General features: G+C 40.3%; 1 protein-coding gene across 2 annotated transcripts in view; it reads left to right on the top strand.

Annotated features, from left to right (window-relative positions):
- Positions 1–19,314, top strand: part of micall2b (mical-like 2b) — a 48,743-nt gene that overhangs the window by 8,152 nt on the left and 21,277 nt on the right. For both annotated transcript variants that reach the window (XM_036556930.1, XM_036556932.1), the window contains 3 exons: positions 15,755–15,896; positions 16,222–16,343; positions 17,866–17,996. In XM_036556930.1, coding sequence (XP_036412823.1) covers positions 15,755–15,896; positions 16,222–16,343; positions 17,866–17,996 — 395 coding nt within the window. The remainder of the gene's footprint in view (positions 1–15,754; positions 15,897–16,221; positions 16,344–17,865; positions 17,997–19,314) is intronic.

Genomic DNA, 19,314 nt, shown 5'->3' with positions numbered 1-19,314 from the left:
CAGTAGCCCTTTCACAAATTTTGGAAAAATGTGATTTTTAAGTTGTGGTTAGAACGGCTCAGTTTACCATGTCAGGCGGTGTGAGCTTAGGAAACCATGAAAATGTTTAATAATTATTACAATAATGTTTATTTATTTGAAAATGTAAGTATAAACTCAGGTTCAAGGATGTCTAAGTATTAGTCTGAAATTAGTCTGAAAAGTCAGGTGGCACAACCAGTAAGTCAAATGCTGCAGCCAGACCAGCACAGCTTACATAACTGAAATAGGCAGTTAACAGCTTTGATAACACTATATTTAAGATATAAAAATTGCACATCATGTCCTTTTGTTTATAATATTTGTAAAAAATGTCATTTTTGAAAACCTTGTCATTGATCCTTGCTTTAAATATTGTAATTTTATAATGTTAAATACTCCGGTAAACTGGAGCATGTTAATGTAATATGTTTCAGTTTTCAGTTTTATATTGAAGACGCCACCACTGGATAGTGTCGAATCGAATAATACATTTTGTGAATGTTGCACCTCTATTAAACTGGTTAGTAATGTTTGGTAGGAAGGTGTTTCCAGCAGGTTTAGAAACATACAGTTAAAAAGGAGGAGAAGGGGACGTGTGGGATGGGTGGGATTATTATCTGGAACAGTTCGTTTGGCTAGTTTAAAGGTTTTAGTGTGGCCTTCTTTATCAGAAAAGAATCAGGCAATATTTTGAGTACTTTTGAGGCCAAGATAAATGAGTTGATACTAAGCCGTTAAGATAAACAAATATCAGGATAAACAATATCGTGACAGTAGAACTCCACATGGAGAACCAAGCAATATTTTTTCCAGATTGTTGACAACAGACTAGTTGCTTAAAACTTCTACAGCTGTTTAAACAGCTGCTTGTGCCACCGTTTATTGTACTTTCTTAGCCTGCATCCACAGCCTACATATGCAGAGTCATTTTCTCCTCTCCTAATGCCCCCTTAATTTCGCACGGAGCGCAGATTCCTTCAAGATCCAAAGGATGAAAATCATTACAGAACGGAAGTCTGAGATGCAGTTCTGCAGTGCTTCTAAGATGGGATGAGTGAGGCAACAAGTACAACTGGATAAGCTTTGTTTTTAACACAGAACAGATTAACAGCTCAAATATATAGTAAATAACCATGGTTAGTTGGTTAGATGGATACATAATTGATAAACGATAGATATACAGATATTGAAAAGAAGAATGTTACTGCTAACAAGCTATAGGCTGTACCAGTAATATTCAAAGATTTTAAGTAATGAAGCAGACACTGTAAACTACAACGTCCAGTGTATAAAATGTAAAGCTGTAATACGTCAGTGACTTTCTTGTTGCACATTCTGACATCATGAACTGCCGCACCCCGAATGATGAAAAGCTTCCGATCAATCAAACTGGGTCGCATATCCAGATTTCATGTGGCAGACTGTTCGAAATCTTTCCTGCTTGAATTGGACGTGCGGAGAAATTGTATTTGAGCTGCCTCAAATGTGGGCAGTGGTACCCCAGGACCAGGTCTGAACACCACTGGACTAGAAGGTTTGGTCAAGAAGACTAGACAAGACATGCATGGGGTACGATAAAAAAAAAATAGTGATCAGTGTTGGTTATTATGTCAAAGGCCAATGTTGAGTAATGATTAACAGATGGTATATTGTGCAGATTTACATAAGTGGTCTGGGCAAATAGACTGGGTGTGTTTGTTTAATCCGCCAGCATACGCTGCTGTAACATGAGTGGCAAAAGTGAAGTAAGTGTTACAAAATCCAGAGAACAGCCTGCCAGTGCAATCGTGACCACAGTGTCAGACAGGTTCGCCAGTCTTGCTGCCAGTTTGCAGTGGAGCGTAGTCAATAAAAATGTCAATAAAAACAAAGCAGTAATTAGTCATTTTGGTTTCACTTGTTTTAAACTGAAAGCAGTTGGGCCAGGAGCATGTTTACAAACATGTTACATCACTTCCTTTTAACAGCAATAATAAAATAATTAATAAATGTTTGAGGACTGAAGACAGTAACTAATCCAGTTTTGAGTCTTTTGCTAATCGTTAGTTATACAAGTTTTCGGATGCATAACCGTATGTCATATTTTGCACTTCAGAATGTGCCAGATGTTTTCAGCACACCAGTCTACACCCACACTCTCTCATTATGCAGCCATGCTTTTGTAACACCTGCAAAATGTTTCTTGTTATTGTCATGTTAAAACAAGCAGGGCACTCACTGAAAAAGATGGTGTCTAAAAGGCAGCATAAGTTGCTCCAAAATATGTTTTATATATCAGTTTTAATGGTGCTTTTTTCAATGTGAAAGTACCCCGCTAATAACCCCTCATGCCATGACAGGTGCTGTCAAACTTTACCTTGGTAACAATTTGGATGGTCTTTGCCCTGGAGAACAAAATGTCTGTTATTTCCATAAACAATCTGAAGGGTTCACTGGTCAGGACTGAATACACGTTGCATTTATCCATTTCAGATGAACCCAAGCCCAGAGAAGTCAGCGGCGTTTCTGACATATGACTTCCACTGTGTACAGTACAGTGTTAACTTGCATTTGTGGATGCAGTGACGAATAGTGTTTATAGACATTATGCCACTGTATTCTGGAGCCCAAGCAGTGATATCCTTCACAGAAATGCAGAGCCATCTAATGGGATGAAGGTCATGGGCATTCGGTTGTTGTATTTGGCCTCACAGAGATTTTTCTGGATTCCTTCAGTCTTTTAATACACTATGCTCCATAGAGAGTGAAACACTTAATCCCTGTAAAAGCTCAGTGAGAAGTTGTTTTTAAAAAGTTGGACTATTTTCTGAGGCGATATTTGGCAAAGTGGCGAGCCTCAACCCGTCCTTGCTCATAAAAGGCTAGGCATATCCAAACATGATTGCATCACCTCTTTTGACATGTTTTCTGAACATTTAACCGTGTTCCTCATCTCAAACTGCTCGTGTCCCAACTTTTTAGAACAGGTTGTAGGCATCCGTTTCAGCATGAGCATATATTTACAAAAAAACAATGACGCTACTAAGATAGAACTTTGAATATCTTGTCTTCACTGTTTTTTGTTCAAATACGTCCATTATTTCCATAAACAGTCTGAAGGGTTAACTGGTCAGCCCTTAATACACATTGCATTTATCCATTTCAGATGAGTCCAAGCCCAGAGAAGTGGGCGGTTTCTGGACTTTGTTGACATATGACTTCTGCTGTGCATAGTATAGTTTAACTTGAATTGCAAGTGTTTGTTGACATTGGTATGTCACATTGTGCGTGTAATCTGGAGCCCATGTGGTGATATTAATCACAGGAGCATGCCCAAGCCCAGAGGTTAAAGCAGATTTATAAAATCACTGCTTAATGTTTTTATTTGCGTTAAACATACTGTCCCGACATTTTTGGAATTGGGTTTCTAGAGCTGTGTATAGTGGGGTAAATTTACTTGGAACCATACATAATCACTGACGCAGGAACACAAGGCACTCCTTATTTTTTGCTTTAACAAGAAATGTATTGTATTAAATGGCATTTTGAATTTCCTGTCTCGTTACACGCCTAGTTAAGGGGGTGGGAAAGTAGCATGTTAAATGCAGGTTGGATCTAAACTCTCAGGAGAGCGTTTTGGCGAGTTGTTACAGTTTGTAATTAGGTACAATGGGAGTTTCGCCAATGTTCTGTGAAGCCTGTCCAGCCTCACAGGAGCAGCTACCAAAGAACACATTTGTGGGCAGACAGAGAAGTCAGTTATCGAGCTCCTCATGAGGCAGTTCAGATGTATGAGAGCTGGGAAAACTCAGCAGAAGATCAGGATTAGAGTTGGTGGCACAACCCTGCCAAACCGCCACATTCGGGAACAATGTTGAATGTGTTTACTACATAATTCCCTTCTCAGTTTGTACACTTTCATTATTCTTTCAGAGGAAGTCATTTCAGACCCTTGTGAAGGCTTTCTCTTCACAGACATGAGGACGAAAGTGAAAGCAGCTTGGATTGGCAAGGCCCAAACACGGAACGTTCTGGAAATTTTGCTCTTTTCCCAAGTCTCCCATAGCGAAGTCCTTCCAGAACCTTGAAAGTGAAAGTAGGTTGGTGGTTTATCTAAAGTAAACATTAGCCAACCCCCGCCTCCTCTGGTGTGGGTGATGGTTGAACAGATTGTGGGCAAGGGCTCATGGTATCTAACTTGGTAGGTTTGTAGAGCAATACCTCTCGCTTTAGCTTTCCTGGAGGTTACCTTGTAGTTACACTCATTGGCCAGTTTATTAACACCTACCATATAGATCCACTCTACAAGTTTACAGTCAAGTCTTTTCTATAGAATTGTTTTTCAGACCCTTAGAAGCTATTAGTGTTGTCGTACATATGTGGGGTCGTCAAACTCATGCACGGCTTAAGTAATGTCATCTAACAGAATTATGTTGAAAAATATAAATACATGTGAATACACTATGATAGGCTCATTTACTTAAAGATACGCCCCCGAACAGCTGTCGTGCAACACTTTGTATCTCCACTTTATTGTTGAATTTTTAACATTTTTTATTGTAATTTGAATTTTCAGGTTACTCTTCGCGTTGCATTAAAATTTCCTGTTGAATGAGGCAAAATGGACAAAAATTACAAGTTAAGAATGTTTTTCCTTCTCCTGTAAAGTTACCATTTTGGAAATACAAGGTTTTGTTCCGACAGCACTGATGTGGTAAACAATTTCAAAAGTCTCTTACAGCAAACGAAAATTTGAATCAGATAGTTGAATTATGTATTTCTTACATGTAAAAATGTAAAAAAGATAACTTTTCCACCAATAAGAATTAAATATGAACATTTCATAATAAAATAATAATATTTTTTTCACTTGTAGGAGCTCAATGTGAACACACAAATCATTTAATAATAAGTATTATTTAATCATTTCAATTCCAACATGTTAACTTTTGACTAAATGTGTACACGCTAGAACATAATTCCTACAAGTGAAATAAAATTTTGAATTTGATTTTCTGTTTCAGTTGTTGCTGAAAGATTTGTTGTTTTTATACTGAAATCACAATGTGAAAGAGTGCAATTTTCAAATTGCAAAGGCTGCAATTTTAATTATAGCCTATATTATTAATACTATTTTATTAAGCTTGTTGAGATTGTGATCTGCCTGTAAATGTGCCTGGCCAAACAAAAGCAACCAAACACTCACGTAGAGATGTAGAGATCATAAAATTTTGTTATTGTGATGATAAACTATCTTCTACTTTCAAGGCTCAACCAAGGGAAAAAAAAAGTATATTCTGGTCTTCTTGGCCAAAGAACCAGGCACTTAGTATATAGAAAATAATCACTATTTAAATTGCAGTCGCAGTATTGATTAGAAAAACCGCAATTAGATGATTTCCCCCAAATTGTTCAGCCCTAATTTCAGTTTTTTTCCCCACAAGTGATGGTGATATTTCACTATTTAACATTGAATAGCTCAAATTTTTAACACAACTTTGTCAAAGCTTTAGGCATGGCAAGGTCAGCCACTGTCGACTCATCACAATCAGTCTATAGATGTTCTTTAATATAATTTTACTTTACCTTTACAGCCCTAAATCAGCGGTCATCTCTGATTCTCATCTACACACAGAAGCTGCAGTGTAATTGAAGTGAGAATTGTTTTGCGTTGATTTGTTTCAACACAAGCCTTTGACTGCTTGAGTGTGTTTACATGCACTCAATTATCAGTCTGATCATACTGGAACTTCTGCAGTTATCTGATTATTCAAATAGTTATGTGAACAGAGTACTCCATTGTTTCAGTGCCTGGAAACTCTTACTCTGATTTCTTTCGGATTTCTCAGTCTGCGTATGTGCAAAACAGATGGCGTTACCGGAAGTAAGCAAGCAGCGTTGCAGAGAGAGGCAGCAAAATACTTTTGGAGCGTCGCTGAAACCGATATTAAAACAGCTGGATGAAGTTTGAGTTTTACATTCTGTTTACGTCACGTCTTCTTCTGTGTGTTTATTGGCCGGTTTCAAAGCAGAAATCTGTTTGAAATCTGTCTGACTCATGTAGACCCGGAGTTTCCCCATTATCTGATTACTCAAGTGCATGTAAACACATTTATTGGATTACTGACAAAATCTGATTTTGTGCAGTTACAACATAGTCGCCAATCATTCCATCAGTTCTGCTGCAATAGCTGAAAATAAATGGGAGTTTGTGCATCTAGTAATCAGTTTACCTGCAATAACACTTTTCTATCAATAGAGGTTTCTGCATAAGCATGACCAGGAGTAGCTTTTAATATACAAAACATTCTCACACACAGGAAGTCTGTCATGTTCTATGCATGAAAACTCGTGTAGGTAAGATTTGACTCCAGGCCGTTTCTTGCCCGGAAGTTGACCTGTGGCTTTAACGTAGAGCATAATATACCAGAATGCCAACCCACAAGCTAAATCTCTCCAATTATAACATGTTAAGATGACTGTGAATAGTGTAGGATATCATTAAAATTGCAGCTCTTCCTATTTGAAAATTACATGCTTTCAAATAGCAATTTTCATATAAAGATGATTCAACATTCTAATTTATTAATTTGGTTAATTTAGATCAGAGGAAATCATGTGTGAATGCTTTATATTTCATCCTAGGCCAAAAATTATAGCCATATATTATAGAAATGTATAAGAATAGTGTTTGTAGTTCCTTAAACCAACACAAGTGTTGCCTAGACTGCCAAAGTCTATAAAAAAGGCCCAAATAGATCTGTTCTTGATTACTAGGGCTTGAAAAATGCTCTAGGAGGTTGCTGGAAGTCTCGCCAATAAAACAGATGAAACACGACGCTTGAGTTTGACATCTTTTCAACACCATATTTCAGTAAAACCACCCCAAACTAATATAGCAGAAAAAAACCTACTATGCTGAGAATGGTCCACCAAGATCATATCTGGTCAGCGGTGGTCTTAAGGCGGTCCTTTTCCATTGGTGGAGGTAGAGGGAGGTTGATAAACTGTGCAGATGGGCTACAGTCGGTAATTATCCTACAAAGCGCATCTACATTCCGATAAAACGGCCATTAAAAGAAGCTCCAAGGTAGATATTTCTAATAAATGTTGTGATATCAGCTGAATGGCAACCCAACATACACAAAAGATTCACTGAACACCTCCTGCCTGCCTTTTTCTCTTCCCCTAGCCAGATTTCTCAGTTTCTGGTCATGTCACGTCTTGTTTATTTTGATCTTTTTGATAGTGTCTACGCAGAGAAGGGATATGGGTCAGGTTCAGCCTGGCTGGCATAGCAGTGGCATGATAAGAGGAATGTTGCAGTGCTTCCCTCATGTGGAAAATTACCTCCCAGCCTAGCCCAGTCTTCTCTTCCTCATAGAGGCATCGTTGGACAGAAGCACACTGGCTTATCAAAGCTGTAATAATTACTAGGGATGACTCTGAATTGTTGAATATTTAAGTAGTTATAAATATTTTAAATATTGATTTTTGATGACATTAGATGCTCTCTAACGTTATATGTCCCTATATTGGATACACGTGTAAACCGTATGTTCCACCAGAGGGCAGGGATGCACTTGAGACTCTTCTGGGCCCAGTGCCATTTCACCCCTCGCCCCTACCCACTTAGCCCAACATCGGCGTCAGTAACTACGTAGCTACGCTGGTGATGCAGATTCCAAACGCGGATGCAGGAGAGGTGGAGGAGCCTCATCTCGCCCTCCAAACTCTTCAGACTTCTCTGACATGATCATGAATCTTTGCTGCTCTTCTTGAATCCCAGCACTTGCATCACACTGGATTTGACGTTCTCGCTGTTTGTCGTGTTGTGAGTGACAGAAAAAGACACTTTGAAGGCCGATCTGAGCCGCCAGAGCGTCCAGACTGCGAAGCGTCTGTAAAAAAATCTGATCAGAATCTCATTTCAAACCATCTCCAAATGTGGTTTGGAAAAGATTTGCAAATATGGGATTTCATCAGTTTTTGCTGTTCTGACTATCAAAAATCAGTCTAGATACAATCTGGAAATGCCAAAAATCAGATTTAGGCTGTCAGTCTGAACATAACCTTATATGTTTATTACAAAGAAGGAAGCATATAAGGACCACCAACCAATCAGCACTCTTTATTTTTTTTTAATCCTGTTTGTGATAGGAAAATGGAAAGAGATAAGCATGTTTTCTTTAATTGTTTAATGAAACACTTGCTCCTGCTTTCTGACATTCAAGGAAGGTCCTGGACAAGTGGTCAGAAATGGATTTACCTTTTAGTTTTTAGCCATTTGGCTTGATTTACAAATGCATTGAGCACATACTTAAGGGCGCCGTCTGGCACTTTGCAGACATTTTTCATATAATGGGAGAAATAGGAAGTGGCCAGGCACAATGAAACATCAGTTGTGTTTTTAGCACTTCATTTCTTTGGGTATTAAGCCAAAAAGCCAGCCTGAACTCATTAGTAAGTTACCTGATTTATCAACAAAACCACATCTACCCAGTTTAACTCACTTTAACTATTGACCCCCATCCAAAAAGATTGAGTCCACATTTATCTGCCTTAAAGGGTTTCCTCTCTTATTTACTTTGGCTTATTATTTGCCATTTTCTCAGTAACACAGGACTTAAGCAGCTGCATAAAATCACACATTTAAGAGGCAGCCAGTGGCTCAGCTGGTTCCTATCACCAGCCTTTACTGCGAAGTTCCCGTTACCCCCGCACAACAGTTACTGGGTGTCAAGTTTCATTCCAGTAAATGGAGCTAAAGGCCTCACTGCTTCCGAACTTTAATAATGATGGTGGTGCTCCATCTACCACTGTAAGCAAATGGTCACAAACCTTTTTAACAAGAAAATACAAGCTGGAATGGAGGACATGAGGGACGGGAGGAGTGAACACAGAGGTTTCTCCTCAATGAAGAACATTGTTTAATAGCCGTCACACATGCAAACAAAACTTCTGAGGATTAGACTTTTCCGTGTCCGCAGCTCTGGCCCAACACTGGCTGTCCATGTTGGCTCCGACCCTTTCTGAATGACTGCCCAGAATTCGGCCAAGTACACTGACCCAATCCGGATGCCAGATCTGTACAGACTGTACTAACTGGGCCTGAAACACCCCAGAATCACTGATTTCAGAATCACTGATTTTTTGTTTTTTTTAACTACCTTATCTTGTTTCATATGCAGTTCATATATATGCACTGATCGGCCACTTCTTTAAAACCACCTACTTGATTCAACACTCATTGCCCATTTTTTCAGCTCCACGTACCATATTGGTGCACTTTCACCCAGTTATTCAATGGGCAGGACCAACACGGGACCACCATAGAGCAGGTACTATTTGGGTGGTGGGTCATTCTCAGCACTGCAGTGACATTGATGTGGTGGTGGTGGTGTGTTAGTGTGTGTGACTATCAGAGCTCATCTGTTTCTGCACAGTTTGTGTTGGTCCTCCAGTGCCGTAGGTCAGCTCCACCCAGCCGATGTTTGTTCGCTTGTAACGTTGCCTTATGCTATGACCAGCAATATTAACGTTAATGCAGTGGAAAAAGCGATGAATTTAATCTGCTTCATTCAGATATGTATGTAATTACCTCAGGAACGAAGAAACCGTATCAACTCTGTTTACTTTCAGCAACAACTGTTTTGAGAATGTTATTTTAGCACTAATATATGCACAGCAGAACACTATTAACTGCTGTTTTGTTGTTTTTCTTTGCCCCAGTAAATTCACTGAGTATAGCCTGGCCACCCCTTTGCGAAAGTTCTGGCCAGTGTGATAATGATTTTAGTCTGTTTCTAAAGCCGGTTTGGTTTGAACTGACAGAATTTCATCATTGGGCCGAATTTCAGCTTCATCGGCCATCATTTGCCGTGAAGTGTGAGGGTGGAAGCGATGCCCAGTTAACTGCCCAAAGGAGCTTCAGTTGAGCAGTTGGACAATTTTTGAAATTTTGGTTGCTTGTCTTACAGTTACCTAAAAGCACACAGTCAGTCATTGCCACAGCACCTTCACAGGTAAACACACATAAATGGAGGCTAAAAGGTGGACATTTGCAGATCCATATATGCTGCATTTGACTGAATTGAATTGAGAGGTATAAACATAAAAACGGTGATTTTTCTTTTTTATTTATTATTATTATTATTATTTAAATTATCTTTGTAAAACTCTCTGTACACCACCTGGGTTTTAGTTTTGGTGCACAGTGTGGCACAAGTTAACAAAGCTCTTGTAGCATGGTTTGTCAGTGGCCGAATCTCAAACGACCCCCTCCTTCCTATGTAGTGCACTATGCAAGTTCTGGATTCTGCACCGAAACAGTGCACTGTTTGTCCAGCATGGAATTGTGAACACATGGCTGAATCCCAGACGGCCATTTATTAGACATATGCTGGACTGTTTCAGTGCAGGAGCCACTATTTTAATTCCTGTGTAGGGAGCCATTTGAGATTCAGCCATTGTTTTTGTTCGGGTCCCGAACGCACAGCATGTTGTTTTGAATGAAACAACTTTGTTGGAGATTGTCTGTAGCTAGAACTGTCTGTAGGGGCTGTGTTTCAGGTGCAGCGTGAGCACCCTTGTCATGTCGGACGAGTGTGAGCATGTCAGTCGCGGACTTATTTGACTGCACACGATGGGCGGTTCAAAGGTACAGTGTGAGATGCCACCAAAGAACAAGATTTCTAAAATCGCACAGCGTATTAATAGTACTAGTCAAGCTTAGTTGTAGCAAAACTGGGCCTGCACATCTGACACCTGGCCAACTGTGGCACCAGTAAAGTTGGAATTGCGCCATATTATTGTACTAGCTGGGTTGTCGTGGGAAACTCTGTCTCAGTCTCTGATGCAAAATGAAAGACAAACACATTAGTAGGCTGTGGGCAAAACGACACACAGGTGAAAACCATGGCCAAATTAGCCCGTTGGGTAACTGTTACTGGCTCTCCGCCTCACCTGCAACATTAGACCCCGCCCCACTGCCACAGATAGCTACAGCAGCTTTAGGCAGCACTGACTAAATTCAATATCAAGGTCATTTTTAAGCATACAGTACTGTGCCAAAGTCAAACTCCACCCTTCACTGTGTTTATTTCCAATCAGAGCAGCCATTAAGATGGAGTTATTCAGAGGAGATTAGTTATAAGATAATCCACTTGAATAAGAAAGAGGAAAGTCACAGGAAATAAAGTGGAAAAAACAGGAGGTTCAGAAAACTGATTAAAAGATACAGAGGAAATGACTCAATAACTATGCAAGACCACCAAAACTGTCAAGAAGCTTTTGTAAATCCAACGAAGAATATGCTGGTGTTCTCAGAACGATGGACTGAGTCCAGACCTCAACCTCAATCAATGTTACGGTTTGCTTGGATTGTAAGAAGCTGAAAATGCAACCAACTTCTAAGACCGAACTTTGGAGGTGTGGAATATCCGTGTGGCTTTCTTTGGGGAAGAAAACCCTCCCTAACAGAGTAGAAGGTGTAATAAGGCAGAAGGTAGACATGATAAATCCTAAAAAACCTTTATATTATATTTAGTTGTTGAGGCTTCTGTGTAATTTTCTGTTGAACATATATTCTGCTGCTTTTTTCCTGATGCCGATGACCGTTTTGGCTAACAACATTTCCGTTCATCCCAAAAGTGTTCAGTGGGGTTGAGGTCAGGGCTTTCCTAAGGATGTAGGGACACAGTCATGGTGGAACATATAATTGTCTACAATGTCTTTGTATGCTGTAGCATTAACACTACCCTTCACTGGAACTAAGGGGCTCAAACAATGAAAAACAGCTCTGGCTCATTATCCCTCCTCCACCAAACTTTATTGTTGCCACTGTGCATTCCAGTAGGTGGTGTTCTCCTGGCATCCACCAAACCCAGATTCGTCCATCAGACTACCAGACAGTGAGGCGTGATTTATCTCTCCAGAGAACGCATTTTATTGCTCTAGATTCCAGTGCTTTACACCACTTCAGCCGACATTTTGCATTGCTCATAGTGATTTTAGGCTTGTGTGCAGCTGCTGAGCCATGGAAACCCAATTCATGAAGCTCTGAATGCTTCCAGATGAAGTTTGGAGCTCTGTCGTGAGTGATGCAACAGAGGAGAGGCGATTTTTACGTGCTACACACTTCAGCACTTGGCAGCCCCACTTTGTGCCTACCAAGATGCTTCTATTTTACAGTAATAGCACTTACAGTCGGCTGGGGCAGATTGAGCAGGGAGGAAATTTCACAAGCTGACTTGTGGCAAAGGTGGCATCGTATGACTGCCATCTTTAAAGTCAGTATGACTCATTCTACTGCTAATGTTTGTCTGTTGAGGTTGCAAGGCTATGTGCTTGATTTTTATACACCTGTTGGCAATGAGTGTGGCTGAAACACCTGAACTCAATAATTAGAAGGGGTGTCCCAATACTTTTGGCCACATAGTGTGTCATTATCTCTCAGGGGCAAGTGCTGTTGTTAGTGTGTTCTAAACCAAAACTGCTAAAAATGAAAATCAGTATTGTTGAGTGACACAAATATTGGTGTACCGCTATAGATGTGGTATTGCCTAGCATTAATTATAAGATGTATAAGGACTATATTTTACTCTTCAACCTCCAACATCGGGGTGGCTGTTGATGCTTTTTACTCTTTAACATGTTTTCAGTTGTGTGTGTGTGTGTGTGTTAACGTCACTAGATTTGTCGTCACACATTATGTTGTACTGCCTGGTGCTGCATTGCTGCTGAGGTGCTTGTTTCCACTGACTCATAATCATAGTTGAGTCAATATGAGCTGAGACTTGATAGAATCAAAGGAAAACAATGTAACGTATTACAAACAGAGTCTTATAATCCTTTGTAGAAAAGCATTGGGGTTGGAGTTTCTGTTTATCACTGTGGTTTCTGATAAACTTAAGTTGAAACAAATTCCACATAGCCTTTGATCTGAGCGCTGTCCATAGATCCGTAGATTCCCTATCCATAGTATTTGATTACGTCATTAGGAAAACCTTGTCGCCATGTTGGTGGGCAAGCTGCAACTCTGACTGTGCTCTGATAGAACTTGACTTATCACAGTTACTGCAGCTACACCCCAGCAGGTGGATAAAAACCAAGCAAAATAGACCAGAATGACGACGAAAAACATAAGAGATGTGGACACTTCAGATGCAGTCTTAAAAAATGCTACGAGGAGAAGATTAGCTAGATTGGTGGTCTGGATCTGTATAACCTGCACATCTCCAGAGTTCAGAACATTCCAGTGCGTGATATTTTATAAAAACTAATAAAACTGGACACTAAAATATTAACAGTACAATCAGTATATCAACGTTAACATTCTCTATATTTAGAAATATCATAACCAGTCCAACATTTAAGCACATACTTTATTGAATGTTTCAATAATTGATTATGATCAATAGTAACATTACAAAATTGATCAGAATCAGAATCAGGCTTTATTGGCCAGGTATGCTTACACATACAAGGAATTTGATTTTGGTTACAGAATAAATACAATAAAATAAAATACAATACAACAAAAATAAAATAAAACATGAATTCCTACCATCACTCACTCATACACACACAGTCAAACCTGTAACCTTCATATTGTGCAAAGTGTGGGTCTAAAGTTAAAGTGCTGAGTGCAGCAGCGGTTAAAAGGGTGTATAGTGGCAAAGAAAGGGATCAGTGAGGTGACAGTCAGATAAGTGGGGTACTAAGGCAGGTAAGTAAGATGCTAGAATCAACACTGGTCTGAGATGGTAGTTTCAGAGGATGGAGTTGAGTTTGATACTACATACCAGTATTTTAGAAGTGCAGTTTAGAAGTTGGAATATTTTAATGTGTAATAATTAACTGTTCAAGAGAGTGATGGCTTGTGGGAAGAAGCCTGGATGTCCTGATCTTCATCTGGCTGAAGCCCTGGCCTGAGGGAAGGAGCTGGAACAGGTGGTGACCGGGGTGGGACGACTCAGTGGAGATCTTCTCTGCACGCTCCCTGGTTCTGGAGGCATGCAGTTCCAGCAATGTGGGCAACTTAACCCCAATTGTCCTCTCTGCAGACCTGATGATGTGCTGTAGTCTGTGGAGGTCATGCTTGGTGGCTGAGCTGCCCCACACTGTGATGGACGTGGTGATGACAGACTCTATGATGGCTGTGTAGGACCGCGCCATCAGCTCCTGGGGCAGGTTGAACTTCCTCAGCTGATGCAGGAAGTACATCCTCTGCTGGGCTCTCTTGGTGATGGAGCTGATGTTGCTGTCCCACTTCAGGTCTCTGCTGATTGTTGTGCCCAGGAACTTGCAGGACTCCACTGCCACCACAGTTCTGTCCAGGATGGTGAGTGCTGGCAGGGTTGGAGGGCTCCAAAGGACCACCTGATCAACCACCCGTCTGTAAGCAGACTCGTCACCATCTCGGATGAGACCAATGACTCTAGTGTCGTCTGCAATGGTGAGAGTACACAACCCTGTGGAGCACCTGTACTGATGATCTGGGTGTTTGAAGTGAACTTTCCCAACCTCACCTGCTGCTCTCTGCCAGTGAGGAAGTTGGTGATCCACTGGCAGGTGGGGGTTGGCACGCTGAGTTGGAGTAGTTTGTTGTGTGGCCATCCTGGGATGATCATATTAAAGGCTGAGCTGAAGTCCAAGAACAGAATTGCATACGTTCCTGGGTGTTCAAGCTTCGAGTCCCATGTTCACTGCATTGTCCACTGACCTGTTTGCCCGGTATGCACACTGCAGGGGGTCTAGAATAGGATCTGTGATGTACTTCAGATGGGAGAGCACCAGTCTCTCAAAGGATTTCATGACTACAGAGGTCAAAGCAACGGGTCTGTAGTCATTCAATCCTGTGATGGTTGCTTTCATGGGAACTGGGTGTGTAACTTGCCTGATTGTACAGAGCCCGATCTCCACTCCTATACGCTGCGTCTTTAGACCGGCGCAACTGTTTCAGTCTGGCATTAAACCAGGGCTTGTCATTGTTATATTTAATGCGAATCCTGGTGGGAACACAGGTGTCTTCACAAAAACTGATGTAGGATGTCACAGTATCCGTTTATTCGTCCAGGCTTCCTGTAGCGTCCTCAAACACACTCCAGTCTGTTAATTCCATGCAGTCCTGAAGCCTTTCTTTAGCCTCGGTGGTCCACTTTTTCACAGAGCTGACTACAGATTTGGCACACTTGAGCTTCTGCCTATAGGTTGGAACAGAGCAACAGGCCCCCTTTAACACAGTGTAGCAGTGATCTGAAATATTACTCTCCCTGGTGGGGCAGGTAACATGCTGTCTGTTATTAGGCAGTTCGCTGGTGAGTTGCGCTCTGTTGAAGTCCCCTAAAATGATAAAAACAGAGTCTGTGTGTTTGAGCTCCGCGCTGGTGATCTGGTCTGCGAGAGGGCGCAGCACCTCCTGCACTCACGCCTGGGGTGGAATATAGATTCCTGTGAGTACAATAGACAAAAACTTCCTTGGGCGTCCTTCAGAATGTGAAAAGTCAGGAAAAATGCCTGCCTGATGTTCAGCAGATCTTCTGCGCTGTATGTGAGTGAGAGCAGTTCACAAATAACAGTACAAACAAGCAAAAACAGACAAAACACAACAGAGCTCCCAACCAGTGTCGCTGTCTGCGGCGCCATCTTGGATTGATGCAGCTGAATCATGTCATAGCGTACTTGCAATTTTAACTGCCTTGAGGTGCTTCCTTGTTAAAGTATAACCTCCCTGTTTGTGTATATTTGCCAGGCCTTCCGGGTGGCTGAGGAGGAGCTGGGCATTCCTGCCCTGCTGGACGCAGAAGACATGGTGGCCCTCAAAGTGCCTGACCGCCTCAGTATTCTCACCTACGTCTCCCAGTATTACAACTACTTTCATGGGCGCAGTCCCAGTAAGACATCTGTCACCATCAATGATACTAATACACATTCTGTAGTCCATACATAAATTCATATACATATTTGTATGTCGCTGTCATATAAAACCTCATAAGCTGTTATTCAGGGCTTTTTTTCACAATTTTAGCTGTCCTCTACATTATTTGAACATGACCAATAGAAATGACCCAGAATTACTTGGAATAAAGTCTCGATATATTAAATATACATTGAAAAACAAAGTTACTGTACAAAAATTGTTAGGACAGCGACTATATAGCTATGAATATATGTCATAAGTTAGTGTTCACTAACATGTACCATTTCCTTCTCCTGAAGTTGGGGGCATGGCAGGTATTAAAAGGCCAGCTGAAGAGTCCAATGAGGAGAGACCCGGGAAGAAGAACCAGCCGGTCACAGCTAAAGTATATGGTACACCTAAAGCAGATACGGAAAATAAGGTAAGTTAAAGTCCAGAACGCATTAAGATAAAGCTAAATTATGGGTGCTATAGTTTAAACATGTTCAGTGAATGTGCAGTTCTGAATAGGGGTGAGCAGAGTGTTACTGTTATCATGATTAAATTCAAAATTGGGTGTTAATTCTGACAAATTTTGGCTGAATAACATTATTTTAATAATGTTTACTGTAAAAAAAAAAAACACTAAGAATGAATACATGGATAATATTGCAGATGCTTCTAAGACTTTGTTATAAATGTGGTTCACTGTTAAACTTTGTGCATTTGTATTGCCAAAGGCAGCAGCACAGGTAGTAGTCAGTATGTCGGCACACATGCTTGTGTGAGAGAGTTTGTGGCTGTAAAATGAACATCAAACAACAAAATATAACTAAACATGTTAGCATTTAACAGCGCTGCAACACGTAGAAGTGCTACAAACATATGATCAAAATGCTAATGACTAAGTGCTAGGACAGCAGGCTACAAACTAAAAGCTTGCTACCACTAGCTAACCTATGTCTGTTAAAGTGAAAGTGAAACCAGCTTGAGCACAAATAACAATGATCCTACACCAACGGTGCCCAAAGCCTGGCCTCAGGGCCAAACGTGGCTAAACGTGGCCAAACGTGGCCTGCAGACAGATTTTAATTGCCGCCTGGCGTCTGTTTTAGAGTGAGTTATAGGTGCCCTGCCAGCCAGTACACTGCAGTTCTTCCTTTCACCTAATGGTGGCCACAGTGGTGTAAAATTATGGTGTAATGCTCCACACTGTGGTAACGAAGTTACCATAAAGTGATTTCTGAACGCTGTTGCTGCGTTTATTTGATAAAAAGAACACTGACAAAACTGAACAATTTATAGATTTTTATTTAGTTTGTCTCACAAATTAAAAAGTAAAAGTAAACTTTTAATAATAATAATAATAATAATAATAATAATAATAAAATTATATGCTTAATAAATTAAACATGCATCTTTAGTTACTCTTTAACAGTTTAGCAATTTGTTATGAGCTCTCACTGAGCCAAACTGCTCTGAATGAGCAATAAAACAACAATAAAAGAAGCCTCATGCATCTTTTATACAGTGATATGAAACAGTAGCTTACAGAAAGCTCAGATTCTGCATGCTGATATTTTGAAAACTTTTTGTTTGAATTATTTGTGAATAATATTTCGGCCCTCGTGTATTTTGTCACATTACAGTCTGGCCTCTTTTTGAAAAAAGTTTGGACACCCCTGACCTACACTATAAAATAAAGAATGAACTTGACTGCTTTTCTGAAAACGTAATGCGCAAAAAGGACCAGTTGTGTTCTTCTCCAACTAAACCTTTTTTAGATGAATGTAACATCAGTTTAACTTTAACTTTTCATTACATATGATGTGATGTGATGTGATTCTTAAAGTGAAGAGGATGGGATTTAATTTTGCTTTAGTTTGCCATGTGTTTTAAGAGAGTCCTTTGAATACTTCTTCTCAATTTGGAATAATCCCATGCTCGTGTGCTGTGTGTTGCAGAGAGACGTTTTGGTTGAGCGTTCCAACAAATCGGGCACAGTAAGCAGCAACTGCAACATTTGCCACAACCATGTCCACCTTGTGCAGCGCCACCTAGTGGATGGGAAGCTCTACCACAGGAACTGTTTCAAGTACGAGAACCATATCTTCATTTTATTTGCTGTCCTTTTCAACACTCCTCCTTGTTTAACTCATTTTATATCAGTCATTTTTATCGAAATGCTTGTGATTTGTCAGTATTCTGGTTTTGCCGTCGGCTCCCTTAATAGTCCATCTTTCTCAAAGCAGGATCCAAAGTACATACAGAACTTACAGTCTGGTTCACTCCCTGCTGGCTTGGAATTTTATCCGCCCACTGTGGCTCCTCATGTGTTCACAAATGCCATCAGCCACACATGACTAGTGACTCATCGTTATTGTCAGAGAGAGGAGGGTGTTAAATGGCATTTGACCAGAAGTCATCTAGACACTGCACATCAGTTTTATTTGTTCTCCTGTTCTATATTTAGGCCATACCAACTGAACCAAGTAGGGCTCTCAAGAAAATCATTGATTAAAAGAGTTTTTAGAGTTGGCAATGATAAGTTGGCAGATTTGACATTCTACTCTTCTACAGTAAGAAACAGAATCTGGTTTACATGCCAATTTATAGGCATTTTTGCATTTGAATGTTTTTAATTTGGTGTTTCTAAAGACTTTCTTTTTTCTAGTAAAGTTTTTTTACGATCTGTTAGCCTATTCATGGTTTGTTATAGTTCATTCAAAGGCCATTAAACACAGATTTTTGGCTTGGATAAACAGGGAAAAATGTTGTGTTTAGAAGTTTTTTAAAATGTTTTTGCTTAGCCCTTGAAAAGAACAACAAACAGGCAGAATGTTAAGGGCACAAAAGAGGCAAGCAGTGACGCAGTGGGCAGCTGACATTCCAGTCTGGAAAAGTGAAAGGAGTTTTACCCTCTGAAACTTTAGGTGCTTTCATATATAGCTCTAATGTCATTAGCCTAGTCTGAGCTGCTCTTGCTTTTGCATCACCGCATGTGAAGAAGTAGAGGAACAAATTCTTTCGCCACTTGTTAAAAAGTTTGGGTTGCTGGGAGACGGCTGATCCGTCATCCTAGTTGCTGCTGTGCCAGCACTGGGGACACCTATAAGTGGTCAAACAGAGGATAAAGAATACTGATTAAACTAAAGAGAATACATTTTTTGTCTGTTTTTTTATGTTTGAACACACACATACATTAATCGTGTGCAGTATATAAAGGCCTTGAGTGCTGTTTGACTGTTGATTACTCTGGTTGTGGGAAGCCGAAAATGTAACCAGCTTCTAAGACTGAAGTTTGTAGGTGGAAAAAAAATATCCCTGCAGGTTTCTTTGAAGACCTGAAAGCATATATACAGTCCCTGGTAATGCCACAGCCATCCGTAAGTGGGAGTCCAAGAGAGCGAAAT

This window comes from Colossoma macropomum, unplaced genomic scaffold, assembly GCF_904425465.1.
Source record: "Colossoma macropomum unplaced genomic scaffold, Colossoma_macropomum, whole genome shotgun sequence".
In the NCBI taxonomy this organism is placed as follows: Eukaryota; Metazoa; Chordata; class Actinopteri; order Characiformes; family Serrasalmidae; genus Colossoma; species Colossoma macropomum.
This window is presented reverse-complemented; position numbering and strand designations above follow the sequence as displayed.